This window comes from Falco naumanni, chromosome W, assembly GCF_017639655.2.
Source record: "Falco naumanni isolate bFalNau1 chromosome W, bFalNau1.pat, whole genome shotgun sequence".
Lineage (NCBI taxonomy): Eukaryota > Metazoa > Chordata > Aves > Falconiformes > Falconidae > Falco > Falco naumanni.
In genome coordinates, this window is record NC_054079.1 from 8,413,690 (window position 1) to 8,437,579 (window position 23,890).

General features: G+C 41.4%; 1 protein-coding gene across 3 annotated transcripts in view; it reads left to right on the forward strand.

Annotated features, from left to right (window-relative positions):
• Positions 1–4,492: 4,492 nt before the first annotated feature.
• LOC121080563 (secretory carrier-associated membrane protein 1-like) overlaps positions 4,493–23,890 on the forward strand; it is a 56,690-nt gene continuing 37,292 nt past the window's right edge. The window contains exons 1-4 of one of the 3 annotated variants that reach the window (XM_040578655.1): positions 4,493–4,735; positions 10,719–10,796; positions 21,730–21,828; positions 22,100–22,211. In XM_040578655.1, the coding sequence (XP_040434589.1) occupies positions 4,679–4,735; positions 10,719–10,796; positions 21,730–21,828; positions 22,100–22,211 (346 nt within the window). In that variant the 5' untranslated portion in view covers positions 4,493–4,678. Of the gene's footprint in view, positions 4,736–10,718; positions 10,797–16,679; positions 18,455–21,729; positions 21,829–22,099; positions 22,212–23,890 lie in introns of those variants that run through there. The other 2 variants (XM_040578657.1, XM_040578656.1) reach the window with 2 other exon arrangements.

The window sequence follows — 23,890 nt, forward strand, 5'->3', positions numbered from 1 at the left end:
ATAATTCCTACCCCCATAGGACTAAATATAAGTAGTATAAAAGAACTATTAAAACATGCAGATTTACAACGTATACTGGACGAAACCAAAAAAAAAGGGACACGAAACTCTTCTTATGATCCATCGTGATGTAGAGGGGATCAAGAAAGTTTTAAAAAAGGTAGAACAGGATGGAAACCATAATTGGTGGGATACTCTCTTTGGCTGGTCACCTTCTGCAACAGGAATTCTTAACACTATGGTACACCCCATTGTGATCTTATTGATCAGTTTAGGAATTTCCTTAATACTAACCATTATGTTATATTTGTGGGTTTGGAGAATGTTTAAAAGGGTAACACTTACGTATGATGCTTTATATCATTCAGGAAGACTGCTTAAGTAAAAGAATTTACTTAATTTAATAAAAAGGGGGGATTGATATGGAGAAATAGTGTGAAATGGGGACGCTTAACACCGACTGTGATTGTATATGTCTACTCAGAAATGTGGGTATGGTGACTAGTCATGGGTGCGGTGTCTGGTCACATAGGCACACAGCTCTGAGGAGACACCTACAATTTTGAGGAGATGCCTGCCCCTCTTCCTCTAACAAAGGGGCTATTTAAAAGAGAATGAGAGAAGATGAGAGACATTCAAATGCTATCTAGAGGGAGGGAGTGCTAAGTCTCCTTGCTGGAGAAGATGGGATGGTCACAAGAACATGAATCACCTACAAACCTGCAAGACCACCACATTCCAGGAAACGGACTGATAAGCTAATTAACATACGAAGCGGGGTTTAGGTAACGAATATGTATAGGCGTTAATTGAATATTCATTTGTTTCATTGTATAAATGTGGGATGGTTCGTCACTTCGGGTATGCACGCTTGTGGAGGAGCGATCCCCCGTGCATCTGCGCGCAATAAACATACCTACTTTATAACTTTCGAGTTATAGAGTCAAATTCCCCACATCACTTGTCTGGCCTCATGGTCGGCCAAGCGGTTTCCAATTTCCAAATCAGTGCCTCAGAGTGGGCCATTCCTCACATCAAGGTCTGGCATGGCATATGTTCCCACCGCTCAACGCCTACTGGGTTGCAGCCAGCAGCGGAGCTCAAGATTCTTCTTGGTGGCAAACACAGAGGCCAACCCAGTCTTGCCCTTGACTATGGTAGGAGGCACCTGACCAACCTTATTCCTTGTACTTCGTTGTCAATGCAGTTTCATCTGCACATCCCATAACAAGTCACTGTCATGGCAAAACACACAGATTTACATTAGTAGATCTACTAAGAGTGTATTTTATTTCACTTTTTCTGCCAATATCCCCACAGCCTTGCTGACCAAGGGATATTGTTTTATCTAAACTGGGCAAGCCTCCCCCTTTATCATTTTTACTGTAACAGGTAAAGCATTTTTCACCTTTCCTGGAATTTATTTTCAGATACACCTGGTTAAAAATTTCTTTTACTTTAGGGAGGTCCTCTTTTCTGTTGAATTAAAGATAAGCTCAATATTTCAATTACTTGATAATTTTTAACTTTTAATTTCATTTTAATTTCATGTATGCTGATTGGAGACAGTATACATCATCAGAAACTGTGAAAGCACAGTTTTGTGGGGTGGAATGTAGTCAAAAAAAATAATTATGGAAACTGCAGGAGTAAACATGTTTGAGTGGTGGACTTGGTTTACAGTCTTGATGAATTTTTTACCCATTGACAAAGTATTTTTCACATCTTGCCTAGGACAAACATATGGGTGACTGTGGATAACTGGCTAGCTGAAAAGGGTCACATAGACATAGTCCAGCTGGCTGGTCAAAAATGCACATCGCTCTCAGCTTATCTGAAGTAAAGCAAAATACACTGTCTTTGGCTGTTCTTGTTACACAATAACAGGAAGATTTTGGTGGGAAAAGAATGTTGCAGGTGGGAACAGATAACTACAGAAGAGAAACTAGGGGCGGGCTTGGTATTTAGGCAACTAACCAATAATGAGCTTAACTTTTGTAATATGTATGAGCTAATTATAACAAGGCATAAAAGGTGACTGTAAGTCATAATAAACGAAGTCTGCTGATCACTCATATTGAGCGACTGTGTCTTCCCTCCGTCGCGACAGGTGACATGGCAAATATCACGGGAGTAACAAACTTTTGTTTAAGTCTACAACAGGCAGAAAACCCCTGTAGAACTTGTTTAATTGGTATTCCCCTGCAAGAGAATGAAACAAGTTTTGATGTTTTTTGGAATGTTAGAACAGTGGATCTGACTTCCAAAAAGAATGGCACATGTATGAGTCCAAATGGGCAATATGTCTGGCCTTCTATGCGTAATGCAGCGTGGCAGAAGACGGTTATTGAGAATTTAAATCAGCCACATCATTTACCTTTGCAGGAGTTAGACCTATTGGCTAGCGTTGTACCTGTTGAATATGTTAACGTTACTGCGACTGATATGGCATACTGTACCCACATGTCATCACCACTTCAACCTGTGAATGGCACTGGAGTAATTTGGTTTGGTGACCCATGGCAGTTATGGCTAACACATCAAGGTGAACGGGGGTTTTACACAGGGTTTCAAAATCTAACCGGTTCACCTATATGGGGTGAATTGAAATCTGGGGGTTTCCATATAGATGCATCAGGGGTTTATCATTTGCCACCGGGAGTCTTTCTGATATGTGGGGACAGAGCGTGGCCAGGGATTTCTTTGTATACTGTCGGTGGACCATGTTATTTAGGGCATTTGACTTTGTTTGCTCCACATATGAAAATTATTGAAAATGGCTCAACAATCTCAGATCACGGAGGGTACTGCGCAGCTTTGATGAGACATGTAATGACCGAGTCGATCTACATTCAGTAACAGCAAATGTCCTAACCTCCATATTTATGCTGGAGGCAATGGCAGCATTAAATGCTAAGAATATCCGAAGGTTAGCATGCTGGAGAGAGAAAAGATTTAATCTTACATCACAGATTTTAAGTTCGTTATTGCTTGATGTAGGTAGTGTTAGGCATGCTACGTTACAAAATAGAGCTGCAATAGATTTTCTGTTATTAGCACATGGACACGGTTGTGAGGATTTTGAAGGGATGTGTTGTATGAACCTTTCCGATCATTCCATATCGATGCACAAGAAGTTGTCACAACTGCAGGGAAGCATGAAGCATATTCTTGCTGATGATAATCCCTTCGATGAATGGTTGAGAGGATGGGGGATAACGGGTTGGTTAAAGACATTACTGATGGAAGGAATGCGCTTTGTTATAATCGTTGTTGTAATGTTTTTAGTTTTTAGCTGTTTATTTTCTTGTTTGAAGAAAGGTTTAACATCTATTGTGAAACAGACATGGGCTGTCCAAAAAGAAAAAGGGGGGATATGTAGAGGGATTTTTAAAGGACCGAAGACATATGTTACCATTGTCCGGGTTGGACAACCCAGGCCTGTTAGTTGAAACTGCAGAGCAACTATAAGTTGTCCTGGGAACAAGCAGGGTGAGAAAGAAACAAGCTATGCACAAACAAGAAGCCAGGTGCAGAGCAAGTCCTGGGAACTGCGAAATCAACATACTCTCAATGGCACACTCTGATCAGGCACCTGCAGCATGCTCACCAATCAGCGGCACTGACGCCCACGTGGCCAGAGACTTTTATCCAATCACCTGTGTGTAAGGTCAGGTGAGCGGTCGGTTTAAGTTATAAATATGACCTGTTTGTTTAATAAAGTGAGCACGGCATGTAGCCATATTGGTGTGGTTGTCGTGACTTGGCTGACCCTCCATGGGCGACCCTCTTGGATTGCATACCAGTGTCTTCTTATCAGTACACAGAGCATCCCAGGTACATCTTATCAGTAAAAAGGAAAAAACCAAGACAGATCTAGTTTTCCTATCTCAAGGCAGAGGTGTTCGCATGCCAGTGTCTTCTTATCAGCACAGGGGCACCCCAGGTCCATCTTATCAGTACAAAGGGTACTAGGACTGGGCCTAATTTGGAAAGTCATACTGTGAAGCTCCTCTTTGTACGTACAGTGAAAGTTTTAATTAATATCCTTTTAATCTAGTTATTTCTAAGCTTTCTACCCTGGCCGAGCCGGCGACTCAGAGCTGCCCAGCCGGGTGCTGCTCTGTGAGGAGAGGCACCCTGTTCCCCCCCACGGCCGTTGAGAATGTACGCACGTGGTTCCCCAGCTGCCTTGCTGGGTGGGAAGCCTCGAGCTTCCTTCCCCGCCGCCCCCCCCCCCGATTCCAGACTGGTGCTGACAAGCGAGGGCGGTGGGAGAGAGCCCCCCCATCTGCTCAGCCGCTGCGGCGAGAGCGACGGGCGCCTAACAGCCCTCACCGCAGCAGGTCTCCAACCCTCACAGCCATCCCCCTCTACGGGAATGGGCTCTTCCAGCTCTCCTTCCTCCCCACCCTGGGAATGGTTCTTCCAAGCCCTGCGCGCTCCAGGAGCGGATACTCCCTCTTTCTTCCAGAACTATTCCACCCCCCAACCTCACTTCCGGGACAGCCATTTTAGGAGGTCGGTGCTCTGTGGCTGGTTGGTGGTCGGTTTGGTCCTAGGCTGCAGAAGCTGGTGATAGTGGCGGGGGATAGTCCAAGAGCTGGCGAGTGTGGGGAGTGCTGCAGGGCAAGAGCCGCCGCCCAGTGACTGTAGTGCCTGCCTGCCCGCCCCTGCCATGTCGGACTTCGACAGCAACCCCTTCGCTGACCCGGACCTCAACAACCCCTTCAAGGTGAGGCTGCAGACAGCGGTCGGCGGGGGGCCGCGAGCTTTCCTCGGTGCCGCGGTGGGGGCAGAGTGAGCTGCGTGGAGCCGTGGGCATCTCGGGGAGGGAGGGGCACTGGCACTACTGCGGTGGCGGGGAGGTGGGGAAGCGTTAGCGCTGCGGGGTAGCGCTGGCCTCGGGGAGGGGGGGAGTGGGGGCCTGATGGGCTAGGGGGCGCTGCTCGGCAGTGCCGGAGGCGCCTGCCTTCCGCGGGTCTGGGAAGCTTATAGGATAAGCAGCGCTTTTGGAAGCCCTAGAAACGGGCATAGTCGTTTCACAAGTTCAGGCGTCTGTGTTTCATCTTGCCTTCTGTTGCTAAAATAACGCAAATTGCGTTTCAGGTGCATTATTTTGAAGGAAAAGAAAAAATTTTTTGATTTTGGCAGTAACTTAGTATATGCATCCATAATGCTACAACATTTTTTTCTTCTATTTGACTGACCTAGGTAGTTAAATTTATTGAATTTACTCCCTTTTTTATCTCTTGCCTCCTCCAAGCTCCTGTCAAGCTTACCCACTTCTTTACATTATTTCTGAAACATGCAGGGTACCGATGGTTAGGCATAAGTTCTACCCTGCATCTCAAAATGCTGTGTTATAATATATTCTACAGATTTTAGTTTTTGCACTACTGACCTGTCATACAGATGAGACTTGTTTCTTTACCTGCTGTTTTGGCTTCAGCTGTCACGATGAGTTGACCTCCTTGGATGCTTCCCCTCCTTATCTGTTCTTTCTTTGATATTTGAATCATAGAATCATATCATTTAGGTTGGAAAAGACCTTTGAGACCATAAAGTCCAACCGTTAACCCAGGACTGCCGAGTCCACCACTAAACCATGCCTCTAAGCACCATGTCTATGTTTTTTGAATACTTCCAGGGATGGTGATTCCACCATATCCCTGGACAGCCTGTTCCAATGCTTGACCACCTTTTCAGTGAATAATTTTTTCCTAATATCCAGTCTAAACCTCCCCTCGCACAACTTGAGGCCATTTCCTCTTGTCCTATGGCTTGTTACCTGGGAGAAGAGACCAACACCCACCTGCCTACAACCTCCTCTCAGGTAGTTGTAGAGAGCAATAAGGTCTCTCCTGAGCCTCCTTTTCTCCAGACTAAACTACCCCAGTTGCCTCAGATGCTCCTCATAAGACTTGTGCTCCAGACCCTTCACAGGCTTTGTCGCCCTTCTTTTGGGCGTGCTTCGGCCCCTCATTGTCTTTCTTGTAGTGAGGGGCCCCAAACTGAACGCAGTATTTGAGGCATGGCCTTACCAGTGCCAAGTACAGGATGCAATCACTTTCCTTGTCCTGTTGGCCACGCTATTTCTGATACAAACCAGGATGCTATTGGCCTTCTTGGCCACACTGCTAGCTCCTGTTCAGCCAGCTGTCAACCAGCACTCCTGGGTCCTTTTCCACCAGGCAGCTTTCCAGCCACTCTTCCCCAAGCCTGTAGCATTGTGTGGGGTTGTTGTGACCCAAGTGTAGGACCCAGCACTTAGCTTTGTTGAACTTCATCAATTGGCCTCATCCTGTCCAGATTCCTCTTCAGAGCCTTCCTACCCTCAAGCAGATCAACACTCCTGCTCAACTTGGTGTTGTCTGCAGACTTACCGAGGGTGCTCTGGTGAAAGTTTATTAAACAATGATTGATTATTGCTTATGGAAAAGTCTTTCATTATATATTTAATTAGGAATTGTTTAACTTGGCAGTGAGTTCAAGGACAACTATAAATTGCATTTGATGAACCTGACACATTGTGCTTGTCCTGAGCCCCCTGAACAGGCAGGATGTGAGCAGGACCATCCGGACAATAAATACTGTGTGCAGCTGTGTCATGACAGTAACTCAGCCATGCTCGGACATCTAGCCAGAATCCCTGGCATGTGTGGAACTTACGGATCATGAGACAGTGCATGCCTGCACTTGGCACAAACTTAAAAGCTTGCATATACTAGGTATGTAAGCTGTTGTCCTGGTTTAACCCCAGCTGGCAACCAAGCACCACACAGCTGCTTGCTCACCCCCCCCCCCCCAGAGGGGTGGGAGGAGAATTGGAAAGGAATGTAAAACTTGAGGGTTGAGATAAGAATAATTTAATAGGTAAAACAAAAGCTGCGCACACAAGCAAAGCAAGGAATTAATTCACTATTTCCCATGTGTAGGCAGGTGTTCGGCCATCCCCAGGAAAGCAGGGCTTCATCATGTGTAACGGTTACTCAGGAAAACATACACCGTAAAGCCAAATGTCCCCCCCCTTCCTTCTTCTTCCCCCAGTTTATATACTCAGCATGATGTCATATGGTATGGAATATCCCTTTGGCTAGTTTGGGTGACCTGTCCTGGCTGTGTCCCCTCCCAATTTCCTGTGCCCCTACAGCCCTCTGGCTGGCAGGGCCCAAGAAACCAAAAAGCCCTTGATTTTAGTTGTTGCTGGGTGATGTTTATACTAAACCATCAGTGTCCTATCAACATTGTTGTTACACCAAATCCAAAGCACAGCACTGCACCAGCTACTAAGAAAAAAATTAACTCTATTCTAGCTGAAACCAGGACAAGTTGATAGATGTTCTTCCCTATTTTTTTCTCTAGGTATAAACAAGTTGACTGCAGCCATTAAGAAAATATTATTGCTGCACCTGTAGATTAAGCTACTGCTGTTAAGATTAAGATAATGTTGTAATAGATGCTGATTCTAAGAATCTAGATTTTATTTTTCAGTAGCTTAATAGTTTTTGTATTTAAGTGTAGATTCAGTCACTTTTTAAAAAAAATGACAAATATTTCATATTGAGATTTTAAATTTAAAGGTCTTAAGAGGAAATATAAACGTATATAAATACTTATCTTCATCCCAGCCTATTGACTCTAGTTTGTTTTCTGCTGTTGAACCAGAATGTAGAAATTAAGAAATGTGTGTGTATATATATACACATAACAATTATAAATAGTATATTTCTAGCTATTTTGTATATTTGATATACATATGAAATATTGTGCACTTGTTTTGTCTATATATGTAAATATAAATGTAACTAGCCTTATCAAATAAGTGGAATTCTTAATTTTCAAGAAAACCTTCCTTTCATTCATTATTATGTTCTGAAGATGCAAAAATCTTATAATTAAGCCACAGATACAACATAGCGGAACCAGGCATCACATGAAATATGTACAATTTTTCTTTATATGGAGTTAGTGTTGTCTATGGTAGTGGGTACTTCTGCAGAATCAAGCCTGCCTGTCTCTAGCACAGAGAAATGTTTCATTCCTGAAATTGCTTTCTCAGGCTAAACTTAAGCAGTCTTTTTTACTGTAGAGTTCATTGGAGGAAAAAAGCTATACCTTTTTCTTAATTTTGCCAGTTCAGGTAGAAGCTGAACCAGAGGTGCTTTTGGCATTATGGGGCACTGTTTCTTCAGTTTCATTTTTCGGAAATGCTTTTCCTGTTCCTGAAGGTGTTGGAGGTATTTCTGGGTAGGGAAAACCAAAAGTTTACAAAAACCTCTTTTCTTCTGTTGTGCTCTTTGAGTGTGTAGTTGTGGAGTCCAGTGGTCAGCATAGCAGGATACAGTTTTCTTCCTTTCTCTATTGAGAGCCTTTTTCCCTTATAAATCAAATGTATAACAGATGGAGTTTCTTTTAGACTATGTTAATCTAGTTTTGTAAGAAGCTCAGGATGGAACAATGTCATTTTGGGGACAAAGAAAGAGGTGGATATTTACAGGCTTTTTTTAGTGAACACAAACTTTTTTGAGTTTTATATGATATAACTATATGTGTTTACTTGTTGCTTGTGTACATATACATATCCCAACTGAAACCAAGACACCTCAGGAAACCTCAGTTATACAGTCTGGACTTCAGCAGAAGTTCATGGCATTATCTCTTCCACTAGCTAGAAGACTCAAGGAGAAGTAAACCAGAGATCACAGGAAGAGTAATTTCATAGCTGAAGGCAGCATATACTAGCTTGGATATCCACAGCTCTCCACTCATTCACTGAGACCTTCTGTAATGCTAGAACTAACCTCAGTATGGAAAGAAAAAATATCTTCATAGTTTTGGAGGTCCAGGTGTAGGCTGCTGGACTTTGAATTGTTCTGAACACATATAGTGCAGTGAACTACTGATGCCAACAGGAGCTACACTTCAGATTTCAAAATGGTACTTAACAATATTTCTGAAAAGATTAGGCCTGACGTCCCAAGGAACACAGAGAATTACTATGAATTGTGTACTTTATGCTTATTGCATCTCACTTAAAAATGGAGCAAATGCCAACTCATCTAGATGCAGTGAGAATAACTACAAAGAACTTGTACTTATTGCTGCAGAATAATAAAATATTTAATTCATAAATTGGTGTAATTAACATGAGCAACAAGTGTTGTGCAGGATCACATACTCAGAAAAAATGACATTTAAATTAATGCTATCAAATCTATATGTTGCATGACTTGTATCCTAGTGGTTAAAAAAGTGAAAACTATAATATTCTATAGGAATAAGTAAATCAAGACTGGCATAACTTATTTTTCCATATTTGATATTCCACCTAGATAATAAAGTTAAAATGTATTATTTTTGAGTTATTTTTGTTTGTTAATATTAAGAAACAGAAAAAAGCCACAAAGACAAGTTCCAATAGGTAATAATATACAGACAGCAACATGGCTGGAAACACCAAATATCCAGAGACCTCAACCTGCTGCATGATTTAGAGTGATTAAAAATTGTGTTATCCTCTGCAAATACAGAAAATGGGGAATTTCTGGGACAGACTTTAAATATCTGATGTCAGCTACTGAATGCAGCTACAGTAAAATGCCTGGTTCAATCTCAAACTGAGAAGGCTATGTTCTGGTGGACCAGTACTTCTGCCTGAAATGGTTCTGCCCTTGCACTAACTCCTTGCCGCAACCTGATTGTCTTCAGCCACCCAGCCAGTCCCAGTACCTGCTCCTTATAGTGCTGATCCCAGTAATTCTCATTTTTGCTTACTCAACTCCTTGTTCCCTCTTTCCAGCTCACACTTCCTTCTCCAACCTTATCTCACCCAAGCTCTTGTCAGTTCAGCACCTTGAGTTTCTGGTAATTTTATTTAACTATTAGTCATACCAACCAGGGAGTGGAATTTAAGAACAGGCCACTTTTCATACCCAGATACTGTAGCTATTGGTGCACTGAAGTCACACACAATCATTTCAGATGACATTTTAAAGATCTGAATTAGTTCAGGAAACTGGAATTTTAACAAATTGGCACAACTTAATTGTTTTCCATCTAACGTTTCATTTTACCTGCTTTTTAGAGTCTCTCCCCCACAATATCAAAAGCGAAGATTACAATCGCACTCTTTGAATAACTAGGAGTCAGGTACAAGAAACACCCCAGTATTTACATCAAGAAAGGAAAAGTCAGTCAGGAAAAAAACAAACCAACCAACCACACAAAAACAGAAACCAACAACATATCTATATCTCACGTTGGCAAGAGCACCTATAGAACTCTTAAAAACATCTTCTGTGATAGTGTATTGAGTTTACATGGTGAGGTTTTGGAGAGCTGGGAGGGCTACAGATGCAGTTTCTGTGAGAAGCTGCTAGAAGCTTCCCCCATGTCTGATACAGACAATGCCAGCTGGCTCCAAGATGGACCCACCACTGGCCAAGGTTGAGCCAATCAGTGATGGTGGTAGCACCTCTGGGATAAGATATTCAAGAAGGAGGGTGTATGGTGTGGTGTGGTATGTGGAACTGCTGCGCAACAGCAGCCGGAAGACAGAGGAGTGAGACTATGCGAGAGAAATAACTGCAGACACCAGGGTCAGTGAAGAAGAAAGGGGAGGAAGTGCTCCAGGCACCAGAGCAGAGATAACTATATGTGTTGACTTGTTGCTTGTGTACATATGCATACATTTACAGAACTATTGTCTCTTCTAGAATCCTTCTGTTTCACAAGTGATAAGAAATATTCCTCTGGGGCTAGATGAGTACAATCCTTTCTCCGATTCAAGAACAGTAAGCACATTTATTAATAATGCTGTTAATCTTTTCAGTTAAGATTTGTGGGGTATTGTTTTCAGAGTTGTAAAACATACAAATTGGGGGATGAAAGGCTGGAGAGCTGTCTCATGGAAAGAAATCTGGGGGGTCTGGGTTGATGGCAAGCTGAATATGAGTCAACAGTGTGCCCTGGCAGTCAAAAGGGCCAACTGTGTTCTGGGGTGCATGGAGCACAGCATAGGTCAAGGGAAGAGATTGTCCCCCTCTGTGCTGTATTTGATTTATTTTTCTGAAGCTTGAAGAGTTTCAAAATTGCTTTGTACAGACAATAAGTTATAAATGTCAGGTAGGTGTGTTTAAAAATAATAGGTCTTGTTTAAATTAAAAAAATATCTGGAGCTACTTGAGCTACTCTGACATTTTTAATTACTTTTCTACTTATTTTAACATGCAGCTCTGTCAGAGAAGGAAAACTGAAATATATAGCTAAGTTTATCTGGCTTCTAACAGTCAGCTGTGCATTTATAAATTCTAATTGTTCATTACAGATGTCACTCATACAGAAAAATTGGGAGGATGGGGGAATCTTGAAGTCAGTGTTCAGATCTACTGAATATGTGCTATGTTCATGCACTGTGATTAAATTAATAATCTATGGGATGTTACCAAATTCATAAAAACTGTCTATTGAATGAATAGATCTTTCTGCAGAGGAAAAAAAGGAACTTCTTCAGGCTTTCTCTTCAGTACAATATATATTCATCTAAGAGTGTAGTAATAATCAACCTTTATACTCCTCTTCCTCTTTCTGTATCTTGTGGATGCTGAATATGTAAAGAAGTATTTCATAATTATATGCATTTGCAGGAATGTGCTTAGATACCTGAGGACATGCTCACAATTCCATGTACTCACCTCTTTTCCTACCAGCTTTGTGTGCAAGAGAAGGGCATACTATGCATGTACAAATGTATATGCAACAGGAGTAAGGGAAGATAAAGTGGAAGTGAATGCCTTTTAAAGACTGGATGAACAGAGGTAGGAAAGCAAGGTCTGTGAATATTAGACTTGGAGGATTATAATGCCCATCAGGGTAGGGATAGAAATTACTCTATATTTTGTGTGCTGCTCAGAGAAAAAACGTCCAGATAGTTTCCAGGGGCTTGGATTTGCTGCTGTTTTTTTGTTCTACCTTTGTTGGGAAGCTGAGCCATCTTGAACAGCTTTGTGCAGGTAATCCTGCTTCTAACATTTGAAAACCATGATGGCACCAGTGAGCAGAAAGGATATATGCTGGTGGTAGCAAAATATGTCCTGGAGACTTGTGCTCTTCAATTTGAGAACCACTGGCCTGTAAGACTTTAAATGATTGTGTTTCACAACAAGTAACAGTGTGTAGTTCTAGTTTTTAAGGAAACTGAGAATTATATGCTTCAATTATAAACAAGAAAAATTTGAATTTCTACATCTTAGCTAATTCTAAGATGGTATCTTACAGTCTATAGCATTAACACAGCATTAACCTTCCCTCCAAATTCAAGTTAACAAAAAATTCTGGACTGCACAAACTCCATTGCAAATCCAGGCAGGGATATATTTCTTCTGTGAGAAAGTGACTTCAAACTCTGAATACTGACACTCATTATCTTAGCTCAGTTGTGTTCTCCCTTTGCCAAGGGAAATGCTGCCTATCAGTTTTTTCTTGGTTTTCAGGATAGGACAGGGGAAAAAAAAAGGTAAACTGTATTTTATTCCCCCCCCCCCCCTTCTAATTTGGTTTGTTTTTTTTAGTATTTCGGTGCATTCACCTTTTCTCTGTCAACTTACATCCTTTACATCTGCAGTGGGAAACTTGGTAGGAAAATAACATGTAAGACATAATGAGGAAAATGAACGGGCATAGGAGACTTTAGGTCCCAAGTGTCACCACCTTGATATCTAACATGAGAAATCAGGAGTTTTTCTTTTTTGGCTTCTTATCAAATGTCAAAGCTTGTCTTATTTTTGATTGTTAAACCAAACAAAGTTTTCAGTGAATGGTATAAATGTTAGACTAAATATAATTGCCTGCATCTTCAGTGGTTTTGTCTCCAGGTCTAACAGTTGCCATGGAGAGGACTTTGTGTCTTTTTTCATGTTTCTGAAAACAACAAGGAACAGATTAGACAATTATTATTTCTGCTTCATCATTTAATGAAGCTACTGTTAAAGAAGGCTTTTAAACTCTTCCAGCTTCTACAGGTATTGCTAATGCAGGCTGAACTCCTCTGAGCACTGTGTGTATATATGTATAACATATAGCATGCTCTTTCAAATTGATATGTTAAAATTTTGAAAAAAATCATTACTAGAGATGGGTTTTTCTTCTTGTTGCTGGTTTTAAGAGGCATATTTCAATGGATTTTTTCAGTAAATTCCTGGACAGCTCCTCTCCTTATGTCTTGCATCCACTCACAGTGAAGTGTTTATAGGAAATCAGATTGATCAGCTACACCTGGCTTCTTTTGGAACACTACCCCCCACCCCCCCCGGTGAATAAACTACTTCATTACATGGGAAAATCTGTTCAATAGAGAACTTCTTTTGAGCATTTATCTCCAGCCAACCTCTTCTCTTCAGGAGAGGTCATACTAATTTGATTTTTCTCCTATTGTAGCTGTGACAGCAAGGCATGAAATAAAAATATCTGTTCCAGAAGTACCATTTGGGGTAGGGACAAAGAGGTGCTTTAGAGAGAGGTTTGTTGAATTTCAGGATATAATTTGTCAGTGAGGGTCAAAGACCATGGATCTGTGAAGTAAAGTCTCTCTAAAAACAGTTGATTTGGTTCCCCTGGCCAAATGTGGGTGGTATATCATGACATGATATTATTCAGTGATGGCTGGAGGTTATTGCAGTCCTCATAATACAAGTCTGAGTAATTAGTGTTAGAGTTACACCCTTAAAAAGACAGACTTGCTAAACATCTGTCTTGTTGCAAATGTCTTGTCAGTCCTATCTAGGCTGTAAGTCAGTCAAATATCTCTCTTCCATACCCAAATTCCTAAGCCACCAACACCCCATGGACAGACAGGTATGACAAAATAAGTGCCAAGTCATAGGTTACAAGGGACCTCTGGAGGTCATCTTTTTCGATCCCTCCCTATTCAAAGTTGGTCACTAAGTCACATTTCTCAGCATCTTGTCCTGGTGAGTTTTGACTATATCCAGGGATGGAGATTCTCTGACCTCACTGGGCAACCTGTCCCAGTGTTTGGCAGTTCTTGCAGTGAATTGTTTCCCCCCTAATATCCAATTAGTTTGCTGTGTTCCAGCAAGTAACATGCTGTGTAATAAAAGCAGCATCATCTTTTCCCAGCAATCCCATGTGTATGCTGATCAATAAGGGAGTCAAAATGTATCTGTTTCATTTCTTATACGTAGTACATTATGTATTATTTAGGGCAGAATTCTGCAGCGTTAGCCTAATAAGTGGATAAGCCAGACTTTGCTTCAGTATGAGATTAAGAAATGAAAGAATTCTTATGGGGTGACTGACATTCTTATCAGATAAGAAACACCAATCAAGTCTTGTTTTAAAATTTTCATTATGCATGATGTGGGGCCAAGTCTTCTAGGCTCCAGAAGGATGGATTGAACTGCTAAATTTGAGAGGGGAAAGAAGAGGCTTGATTTCTGCTGCCCTGAAACCACCTGAGAAGCCTATGTCTACCCATCTGCTTCTGAGACAAAAGAAGGCACAGTAATTTTTGGGATGCTCTGGTATGAACTGCATAAGATGTTCATCCAGGTTAAAGGAGTTACCTGGAAAATGCCAGATTCAATAGTTTCTTTCAAAGCTACCTCAGCAATTTTTATCCCTAGAAATCCTATGTGAATAAAAATCAAAATAACTTAAAGAGACAAAAGTATACTGTATGACAAGAATTCTTGTTCTGCTTATTTAATAGTTATGAATCTTGGTGTCTTTATGAAGTGTCCATTACTTCTCAAAATTAGTTCCTGCAGTTACCTAGTTTGACATCTTCAGGATTTTGATAGTTATTGGCAAAGTGTCTTTCTCCCACTTGCATCTTTTGTGCTGATAAAACATTTGAGTTGACCTCAGAAAGTGGATGTTTGCTTTTAGATTTAAATAGCAAATCAATTGCTCCTATACCTAAACTAGCTCTAATCTGACCACTTGGTAATAGTATTTCCTCAATAAGATTTAAATTTACACTTAATATATGCAATTTTTGTCTGTATTAAATTGATGTCCCTTGCCAACCTTTTTAAAACCTAAATCTAAGCCATTGCTTTCCAGAATGGCTTAAAAATGCCTCCAATTTCAGACTTCTTGCATCTTGTACAACAGCACTTATGCCATTTCAGACAATTTTTCAATACAAGAGTGTTGATAGTTTAACCCTGGCTGACAACTAAGCACCATGCAGTCACTCGCTTGCTCCCCCTACAGTGGGATGGGGGAGAGGATTGGAAGAGTAAAAGTTAGAAAACTCATGGGTTGGGATAAAGACAGTTTAATAGGTAAAGCAAAAGCCACACACACAAGCAAAGCAAAACAAGGAATTTATTTGCTACTTCCCATGGGCAGGCAGGTGTTCAGCCATCTCCAGGAAAGCAGGGCTCCATCGTGTGTAACCGTTACTTGGGAAGACAAATACCATCACTCTGAATGTCCTTCTTCCCCCAGCTTATATACTCAGCATGACGTCATATGGTATGGAATATCCCTTTGGCTAGTTTGGGTCACCTGTCCTGGCTGTGTCCCCTTCCAAATTCCTGTGCCCCTCCAGCCTTCTTGCTGGCAGGGCCTGAGAAACCGAAAAGTCCTTGACTTAGTATAAACATCACCCAGCAACAACCAAAACCATCGATATGTTATTAACACTGTTCTCACACCAAATCCAAAACCACATCACTGCACCAACTACTAAGAAGAAAATTAACTCCATCCTAGCTGAAACCAGTGTTTCACCACCCTGATTGTAAAAATTTTCCTAGAAGATGGTTTATAATACCTGTGCCTGTTATGCATTGAATTATGAACTTTAAATAATGACCTGTAAAAATAAGCACATTAAAGCAATATTGAACTTCCACTGTTAGAGGTAGATTTGAACACTGACACTTCGTTCCCCTGTGTACACATTATGAAGCTAAGATTTCATTTTTTATATATATCAACCTAGCAGAAATTCTGCAGTGATATCCAGCAAAAATTAAAAACAGATGTTGAGGCAGATACATGATTTTTCTTATCCTTTCCTTAATACCTTGGATTCTCTTACAAGCTCTTCTCTCTGCTTTTTCTTACATTGTTTATTAATTCTAGCAAGTGATATTAAATAACACAAGTGATATTAAACACACAATAACTTAAACTAATGGTGTAGGCATACCTACTGTAGCACAAAAATAGCTACTTTAGATGTACCATAAGAGACTAACCATGCTGTGTGGAAGAGGAGGATGGAGAATGTCTGAAGAGAGATGTATGAGAGGAGGATGGAGAATGTCTGACCTGGCAGGAGATGAGAAAACAGCTGGGTATTGTGAAGGAGAGTAGGAAATATAAACATGGTTATCTAGTAGCAAATAGGTGTCTGCATGCTTGTAGTGATATATAGCTATGTAACCACATGAATGGTTTCTGCCCTGAGACTGGTTGTACATACAGCTGGAATTTGTATCCGGGCTCAGAGATATAAATAAGAGCTTCTCTGTACAATAAAGTGTCTCTGGTTGCACCACAACTGGAGTCTGTGCCTTCATACGCCACAATGCTGGCTTTTTGCTTCTTTTGATTTACACAGTGTCAAGCATGCTACTGGGGTAAGACAGCATTTAGAAAAGTGGAAACTATTTTCAAAGAAAACTTAAGAGCTTAAACTATGGTAAGCTAAGTGTGAAACTAAGGCAAGCTCAAAGCTCTGAGGAAAACTTTTGTAGAACAACTTGGGAAACTTTCTTTCCCAGAAGCAGGAAGCTTCTACCATCTTTAAGGTTGTAAGAGTACTAATAGAAGATAACAATGTAGGAAAAAAGCCAAATTAATTGTTTCTTTACAAGGGAAGTGTCTTAAACTTGAATTCCTAATAAATAGGCTTTAGCGAAGCAATAACTTGCTTGAAACAGGTAGCATTCAGCTGAGTGTTAAGAAAACTAATGTGGAAAATTGCTAAAGCATGAACTAGAATGTACCTCAACTGGCTTTATACTAGAGGAAGGAAAAGTGATGGCTGTCACATTCACTATAGAAAAAGTTCTTAAAAAGGATTCAAGAAATTAAGAGGCCAGGAGGTACAGGTTCTTTACTGGACATGTAGAAAGGGAGGGCAAGGAAGTCTACTAATCATAAATGTATGTTGGTTGGGTGGGTTTTTTGTTTATTTTGGGGTGGTTGGTTGGTTTGTTTTTAGTGAACTCTACATATACAGGGGTTTTAACCTTCAAACAGACATGGCAGTTGTCTTGACTGCCGAGTCATTCCTGCATTAAGTAATGGACTGCAGTGCACAGATCTGACAAAGTGGGACTCAGGTCAGCTGCTTTCTTGCACTGTAGTGCTTGAAGAAATAATCCTGGAGTGTCCTCCTTCATGTTAATAAAGTGATATGGCTGGCTGTATGTTTTTTGGGGGGCTGAGGCCTGAAGTAAGATCATAATCCCAGTCGTATTATTACAGAGTATCCAAAGGGCCAATTAATTCCTAATCATGTACTATCCTTGAAATAGTCATGATAGCCTTTCAGTTGTAAACCTCCATGATGGTCATGACTGTCCAAATATTCCAATCAGTCATACTGGTTACTGTAAAGATATGTGGAATGTGAGAGCATCTGTTTCATTGAAGTTATAGACTTTTCAGTTTAAAGGGAGTAATAAGTAACAGGGAAAGTGATGAAAAAACCCAGATAGATGAGTGATAACAGAGACATAAAGTAAAACTCTTCAGTCACTAATTGATAGGCCATTAAGAAACAGCAGGTGTAGCTTTGAAGAGATTCAACCTGGACTTTGTAACTGATAAGAAGGGCAAAAGGAGATAAACATGAATATTATGGATAGTCAAGGGGAGCCTGTGAGACTATGCAAACTTCATTAAGGAATATTAGGGAAATAGTCAAAGGTCAGTTGGGAACTGGGGAGGAACAAGGAGGAGACTAGTGAAGAGGATGGATAAAAGGGGCTGGTTGTATGTAAGTTGTTATCAGTCAGTACACTTGTCTGACAGAGCTATGCATCTAATCACTGCAGTTATTGTTAAATCCTTTCTTAACTCTTTCTGTGAAATTCACTCTATACCATCTGTGAGTGCTGCAAAGTCTAGGTGCCAGCAACTGGAGAGACTAGAGTGAATTAGGTGGGTGTCAGCGATCTGGTCAGACCCCAGTAGTAGTGGTCTGTATGACTGTGGTGTGAACAACTGAGCATCCCAGTGTCAGCAGCTGGAGGGACCATGGGTCATAAGGCCTATGTGTTTGGGGTGCCAGCAACTGGAGGGACCAGTGTGTTTTCCTCTGTGTGTATACGTGTAATTTACATATATATGTGTATGTGTTTTCCTCTCTATGTATATGCGTAATTTACTAGCAAACTTCACGCTGGACTACCTGGCAAATAGGAGGAAAACCTGTCTCTGGGAAGACTCAAATTCTGAGCCAAAAGTGAGTAAGGGAGTCCAGTGTCTGGACTTAGATATATGGCAAGCTGGAGCCTGTGCTGGTGTTTGAGGGAGCTGCGAGGGTGGGGGATGCTTGTGAGACTAGTGTTTGAATGCATGAATCTGCTAGTGAACATCAAGCTGGGCTAACTGGCAAACAGGAGGAAACCCATATACCAGGTAAGAGGGCCCTGGATCCGGGCAGGTATATCAGACAGGCTAAGGGCCCATCCTTATATCTGAGGGATCTGCAGTTGTTGGCATGTTTGTAATTCTGGAGAGGCATGTGTTTTTTAATAGTGAACTTCAATGCTGATCAGCTGGAGAGGAGGAATGGAACACGACTCTGTGTACCTATATTTTATGTAGTTCTGATAGTGTTATGTGGAGGTGTTGTTAAAGGCAGTGCCCTGCCTGTGGCAGCTTGTGTAGCTGGCTGTGCTAGTATCCTTGGTACGTGTGGTTGTGTGTGTATTTGTGTGCATCTCTGGGATACGCACTCAGTCTTGCTACTAGCTGAACCTGGAAACAGGAAAGCAGCAGCTATATCCATCTGACGGAGAGCCCTCAGAGGGTCTGAAGGTGTGCTGGATTAAGCTCCAGCAGTTGGAAAGGAGTTGTCCCGGATCTCAGAGTCAGCTGGAAGAGGTAGCTTTTGTCTCCCAACCTCTCCTGACCTTAGGATTCCAGGATGCACAGCCCCTGCTACAAATCACTGGTTTAGTCTCTCTTGTAGTGAGCACAGGCTCTTACCTAGGCATGTGCATAGTGGACAGCAATTTTAACACTGTATAGGTGGTCAGCTAGCATATAGTGGAACCTATAGTGGAGTTTACTAGGGCATGATGTTTTCTCCACAATGTATTGCATTTGTGCATTTCAAAAGATGATTGGTCTATTGGGTTTGCGTGGCAAGGTTTTGAGGTGTGTGTGTGGCTTATGGGGTGGCTTCTGTGAGAAGCTGCTAGAAACTTCCCCTATGTCTGATAGAGCCAATGCCAGCCGGCTCCAAGATGGACCCACCACTGGCCAAGGCTGAGCCAATCAGCAATGGTGGTAGCTCCACTGTGAGAACATTTTTAAGAAGGAGGGTGGGGGAACTGCTGCACAACAGCAGCTGTAAGCAAGAGGAGTGAGAATATGTGGGAGCAACAACTCTGCAGACACCAAGGTCAGTGAAGAAGGAGGGGGAGGAGGTTCTCCAGGTGCCAGAGCAGAGATTCCCTTGCAGCCTGTGGTGAAGACCATGATGAGGCAGGCTGTTCCCCTGCAGCCCATGGAGGTTAATGGTGGAGCAGATATTCACCTGCAGCCCGTAAAGGACCCTACACTGGAGCAGGTGGATGCACCTGAAGGAGGCTGTGACCCTGTAGGACAGGGGTACTCAAACTATGGCCTGTGGGCCGGATATGGCCCCCCAGGGTCCTCAATCCGGCCCCTGGTATTTACAGAATCTCTGCGTGTGCCCCCCCCCCCCCCGGGGTTGTGGGGGGAAACCAAGCAGCCGCAGATGACTTCCTGCCACTTCATCCGCGCACTGGCCTCCTGTTTAAAAAGTTTGAGGACCCCTGCTGTAGGAAGCCCATGCTGAGGCAGGCTTCTGGCAGGACCTGTGATCCTGTGAAGAGAGAAGATCCCATGCTGGAGCAGGTTTGCTGGCAGGGCTTGTGACCCTGTGGGGGACCCATGCTGGAGCAGTCTGTTCCTGAAGGACTTCACCCTGTGGAAAGGGCCCACTCTGGAGCAGTTTGTGAAGGACTGCAGCCTGTGAGAAGGACTCGTTGGAGAAGTTCATGGAGGACTGTCTGCCATGGGAGGGACCCATCGCTGGAGCAAGGGAATAGTGTGAGGAGTCATCCCCCTGAGGAGGAAGGAGCAGCAGAAACAATGTGTGATGAACTGACTGCAATCCCCCTTCCCTTGTCTCCCTGTGCTGCTTGGGGAGAGGAGGTAGAGAAAGTTGGGAGTGAAGTTGAGCCCTCAAACTAGGTGTTTTAAGATTTGGGTGTATTTCTCATTATCCTACTCTGATTTAATTGGTAAAAAATTATATTAATTTCCTTGAGTCGAGTCTATTTTGCCTGCGATGGTAATTGCTGAGTGATCTCTCCCTGTCCTTATCTCAATCCACGATCTTTTTGTTATATTTTTCTCTCCTTGTCCAGCTGAGGAGGGAGAATGATAGTGACTTGGTGGGCACCTGGTATCCAGCCAGGGTCAACCCACCACAGTTGGAAAAGATACAGATAAGCTGGGCCAATTCATAATTTGTCATGTTAGTGGTATTCAGTTTATTCCTGCTTTGTTTTAACGTGCTTTTTTATTTAAAACATCACACTGTCACCATATTTTTGTTCTTGATTTCCATCATATTAGGAACATGTGGTTCTCTGTCTTAAAAGATCACAGTATGGGGAAGTCTTTCATGTTGCAAGCTCTACACAAAGATGTGAATTGTAGTTTTCTCCCAGGCATATTTAAGAATAAAATAACATCATAGTAGGGCTCTACTGGTCTGCTTTGGTAAAGTTCAGTTTATAACTTTAATCTAGGTAGTAGTAATTTTCTTGGTTTGATAGGTAATGGTTAACACTGTGTATGATAGAGAGTTGTGGAGAAAGTCAAGAGATGAGGACAAACAGGAATAAGCAGGAGAGGATTTAAAAACAAACAAAACCATAAAATTGAAAAAAACTGAGCTACTAAAAGGTTCTTGTAAGATGTGTTCTCATAGGAAATGGCCAAGTGACTGAGTTGCTAGTGGTAGTTGAAACTAGATACTATAGTACATACTGGTGGAATAGTTAAGCAATAGGTTATGGATCATCAATTGAAAAATGTAATACGGTACATTGCTTCTCTAGTTAACCAGGTGATATAAGCCTTTGTTAAGTAGAAAGCTCTGGAAGACATTACTAATAAATGACATCATTTTAGAGAATATGAATAGATCACTCTTAAATCCTGCAATTCTCTTAACTTACCCTTAATTCATGTTCATGTCTGAAAAAATTAAAATTCTGTTTACTTTCTGATGATCCATAAAATTCCATATGTGTTTATGGCAAGTAGTGCAGTGTAAGAACAAACAAGTAGAACACTTGAATATATTTATCTTCTTTTTCCTAAAAGTTATAAATATTGCAGGCAGCATATCAGATTTTCAGTTTATCAGTAGCACTTCCTTTAAAACAACTAGATTAGTTCTTAAAGAGTTAATGAAAAGATGTTTATTATAATAGGAGACTGTTTCCCTATAATTGTCTCTTGTTTTCTTAGACTCCTCCAGGAAATGTGAAAATGCCTAATGTACCCAGTGCCCAGCCAGCAATAATGAAACCAACAGAAGAACCACCTGCTTACATGCAAATTGCAAAGGTTTGTCTATAACTTTCAGGCACTAGGTTCCTTCCAATTATAATCATATAAATATGTTTCTGGAATAGTGTCTTTTATAAATAAGCATTGCTTTTCTTATGATTTATGAAAATTAATACTGCCTTAAAGTAATCAGTTACTGCATGAATTCATGTAATATTAGGTCAGTGTCTATCCATAACTGGAGATGCTTAATTATGGAAAATAGAATTGGAATATTTATTTTCTTTGTATTTTTTTATCAATATCTAATGATGCTTGTTTTCTTCAGGAGCATGCCTTGGCCCAGGCAGAACTGCTAAAGCGTCAAGAAGAACTGGAAAGAAAAGCAGCTGAACTAGATCGCAGAGAAAGGGAAATGCAGAGTCTCAATCAGCAGAGGGGTATGCATGAAAAAAATACTTTCTTAAATTGCAGAAATTTAACTTTTTCTTAGAAGCTGGTTTAGTTTTACAGTGACATTGTGAAACTGATAAAAGAGGGGGTTTTATAATTTCTTCAGGAAAGGAAAATTGATCTCCTTTGAGATAATGCATACAGTGAATAAAAACTGTCCTGGCCTGTGAAAAATTTCAAAGCAAAAATTTTAATTGTGGCCTTGTCCTGATTTTGGCTGGGACGGAGTTAATTTTCTTCCTAGTTGCTAGTACTATACTGTGTTTTAGATTTAGTATGAGAATAATGTTGATAACACACTGATGTTTCAGTTGTTGCTAAGTAGTGCTTACCCTAATTCAATGATTTTTCAGGTTTCCCATACTCTGCCAGTGAGCAGGTGCACAAGAAACTGGGAGGGAGCAGACACAGGACAGCTGACCCATATTAGCAATAGGCATATTCCGAAGAGGGTCCCCCGTGGAGAGTTGGCCAAGTCACGACAACCACACCAATATGGCTACATGCCGTGCTCACTTTATTAAACAAACAGGTCATATTTATAACTTAAACCGACCGCTCACCTGACCTTACACACAGGTGATTGGATAAAAGTCTCTGGCCACGTGGGTGTCAGTGCCGCTGATTGGTGAGCATGCTGCAGGCGCCTGATCAGTGTGGCGATGAGAGTGTGTTGATTTTGCGGTTCCCAGGACTTGCTCTGCACCTGGCTTCTTGTTTGTGCATAGCTTGTTTTCTTTCTCACCCTGCTTGTTCCCAGGACAGTTTAAAGTTGCTCTGCAGCTTCAACTAATAGGCCTGGGTTGTCCAACCCGGACAATGGTAACATATGTCTTCGGTCCTTTAAAAATCCCTCTACATATCCCCCCTTTTTCTTTTTGGACAACCCATGTCTGTTTCACAATAGATGTTAAACCTTTCTTCTAACAAGAAAATAAACAGTTAAAACCTAAAAATATTACAACAATGATTATAACAAAGCGTATTCCTTCCATCAATAACGTCTTTTACCAACCTGTTATCCCCCATCCTCTCAACCATTCATCGAAGGGATTATCATCAGCAAGAATATGCTTCATGCTTCCCTGCAGTTGTGACAACTTCTTGTGCATCGATATGGAATGATCGGAAAGGTTCATACAACACATCCCTTCAAAATCCTCACAACTGTGTCCATGTGCTAATAACAAAAAATCTATTGCAGCTCTATTTTGTAACGTAGCATGCCTAACACTACCTACATCAAGCAATAACGAACTTAAAATCTGTGATGTAAGATTAAATCTTTTCTCTCTCCAGCATGCTAACCTTCGGATATTCTTAGCATTTAATGCTGCCATTGCCTCCAGCATAAATATGGAGGTTAGGACATTTGCTGTTACTGAATGTAGATCGACTTGGTCATTACATGTCTCATCAAAGCTGCGCAGTACCCTCCGTGATCTGAGATTGTTGAGCCATTTTCAATAATTTTCATATGTGGAGCAAACAAAGTCAAATGCCCTAAATAACATGGTCCACCGACAGTATACAAAGAAATCCCTGGCCATGCTCTGTCCCCACATATCAAAAAGACTCCCAGTGGCAACTGATAACCCCCTGATACATTTACATGGAACCCCCAGTTTTTAATTCACCCCAAATAGGTGAACCGGTTAGATTTTGA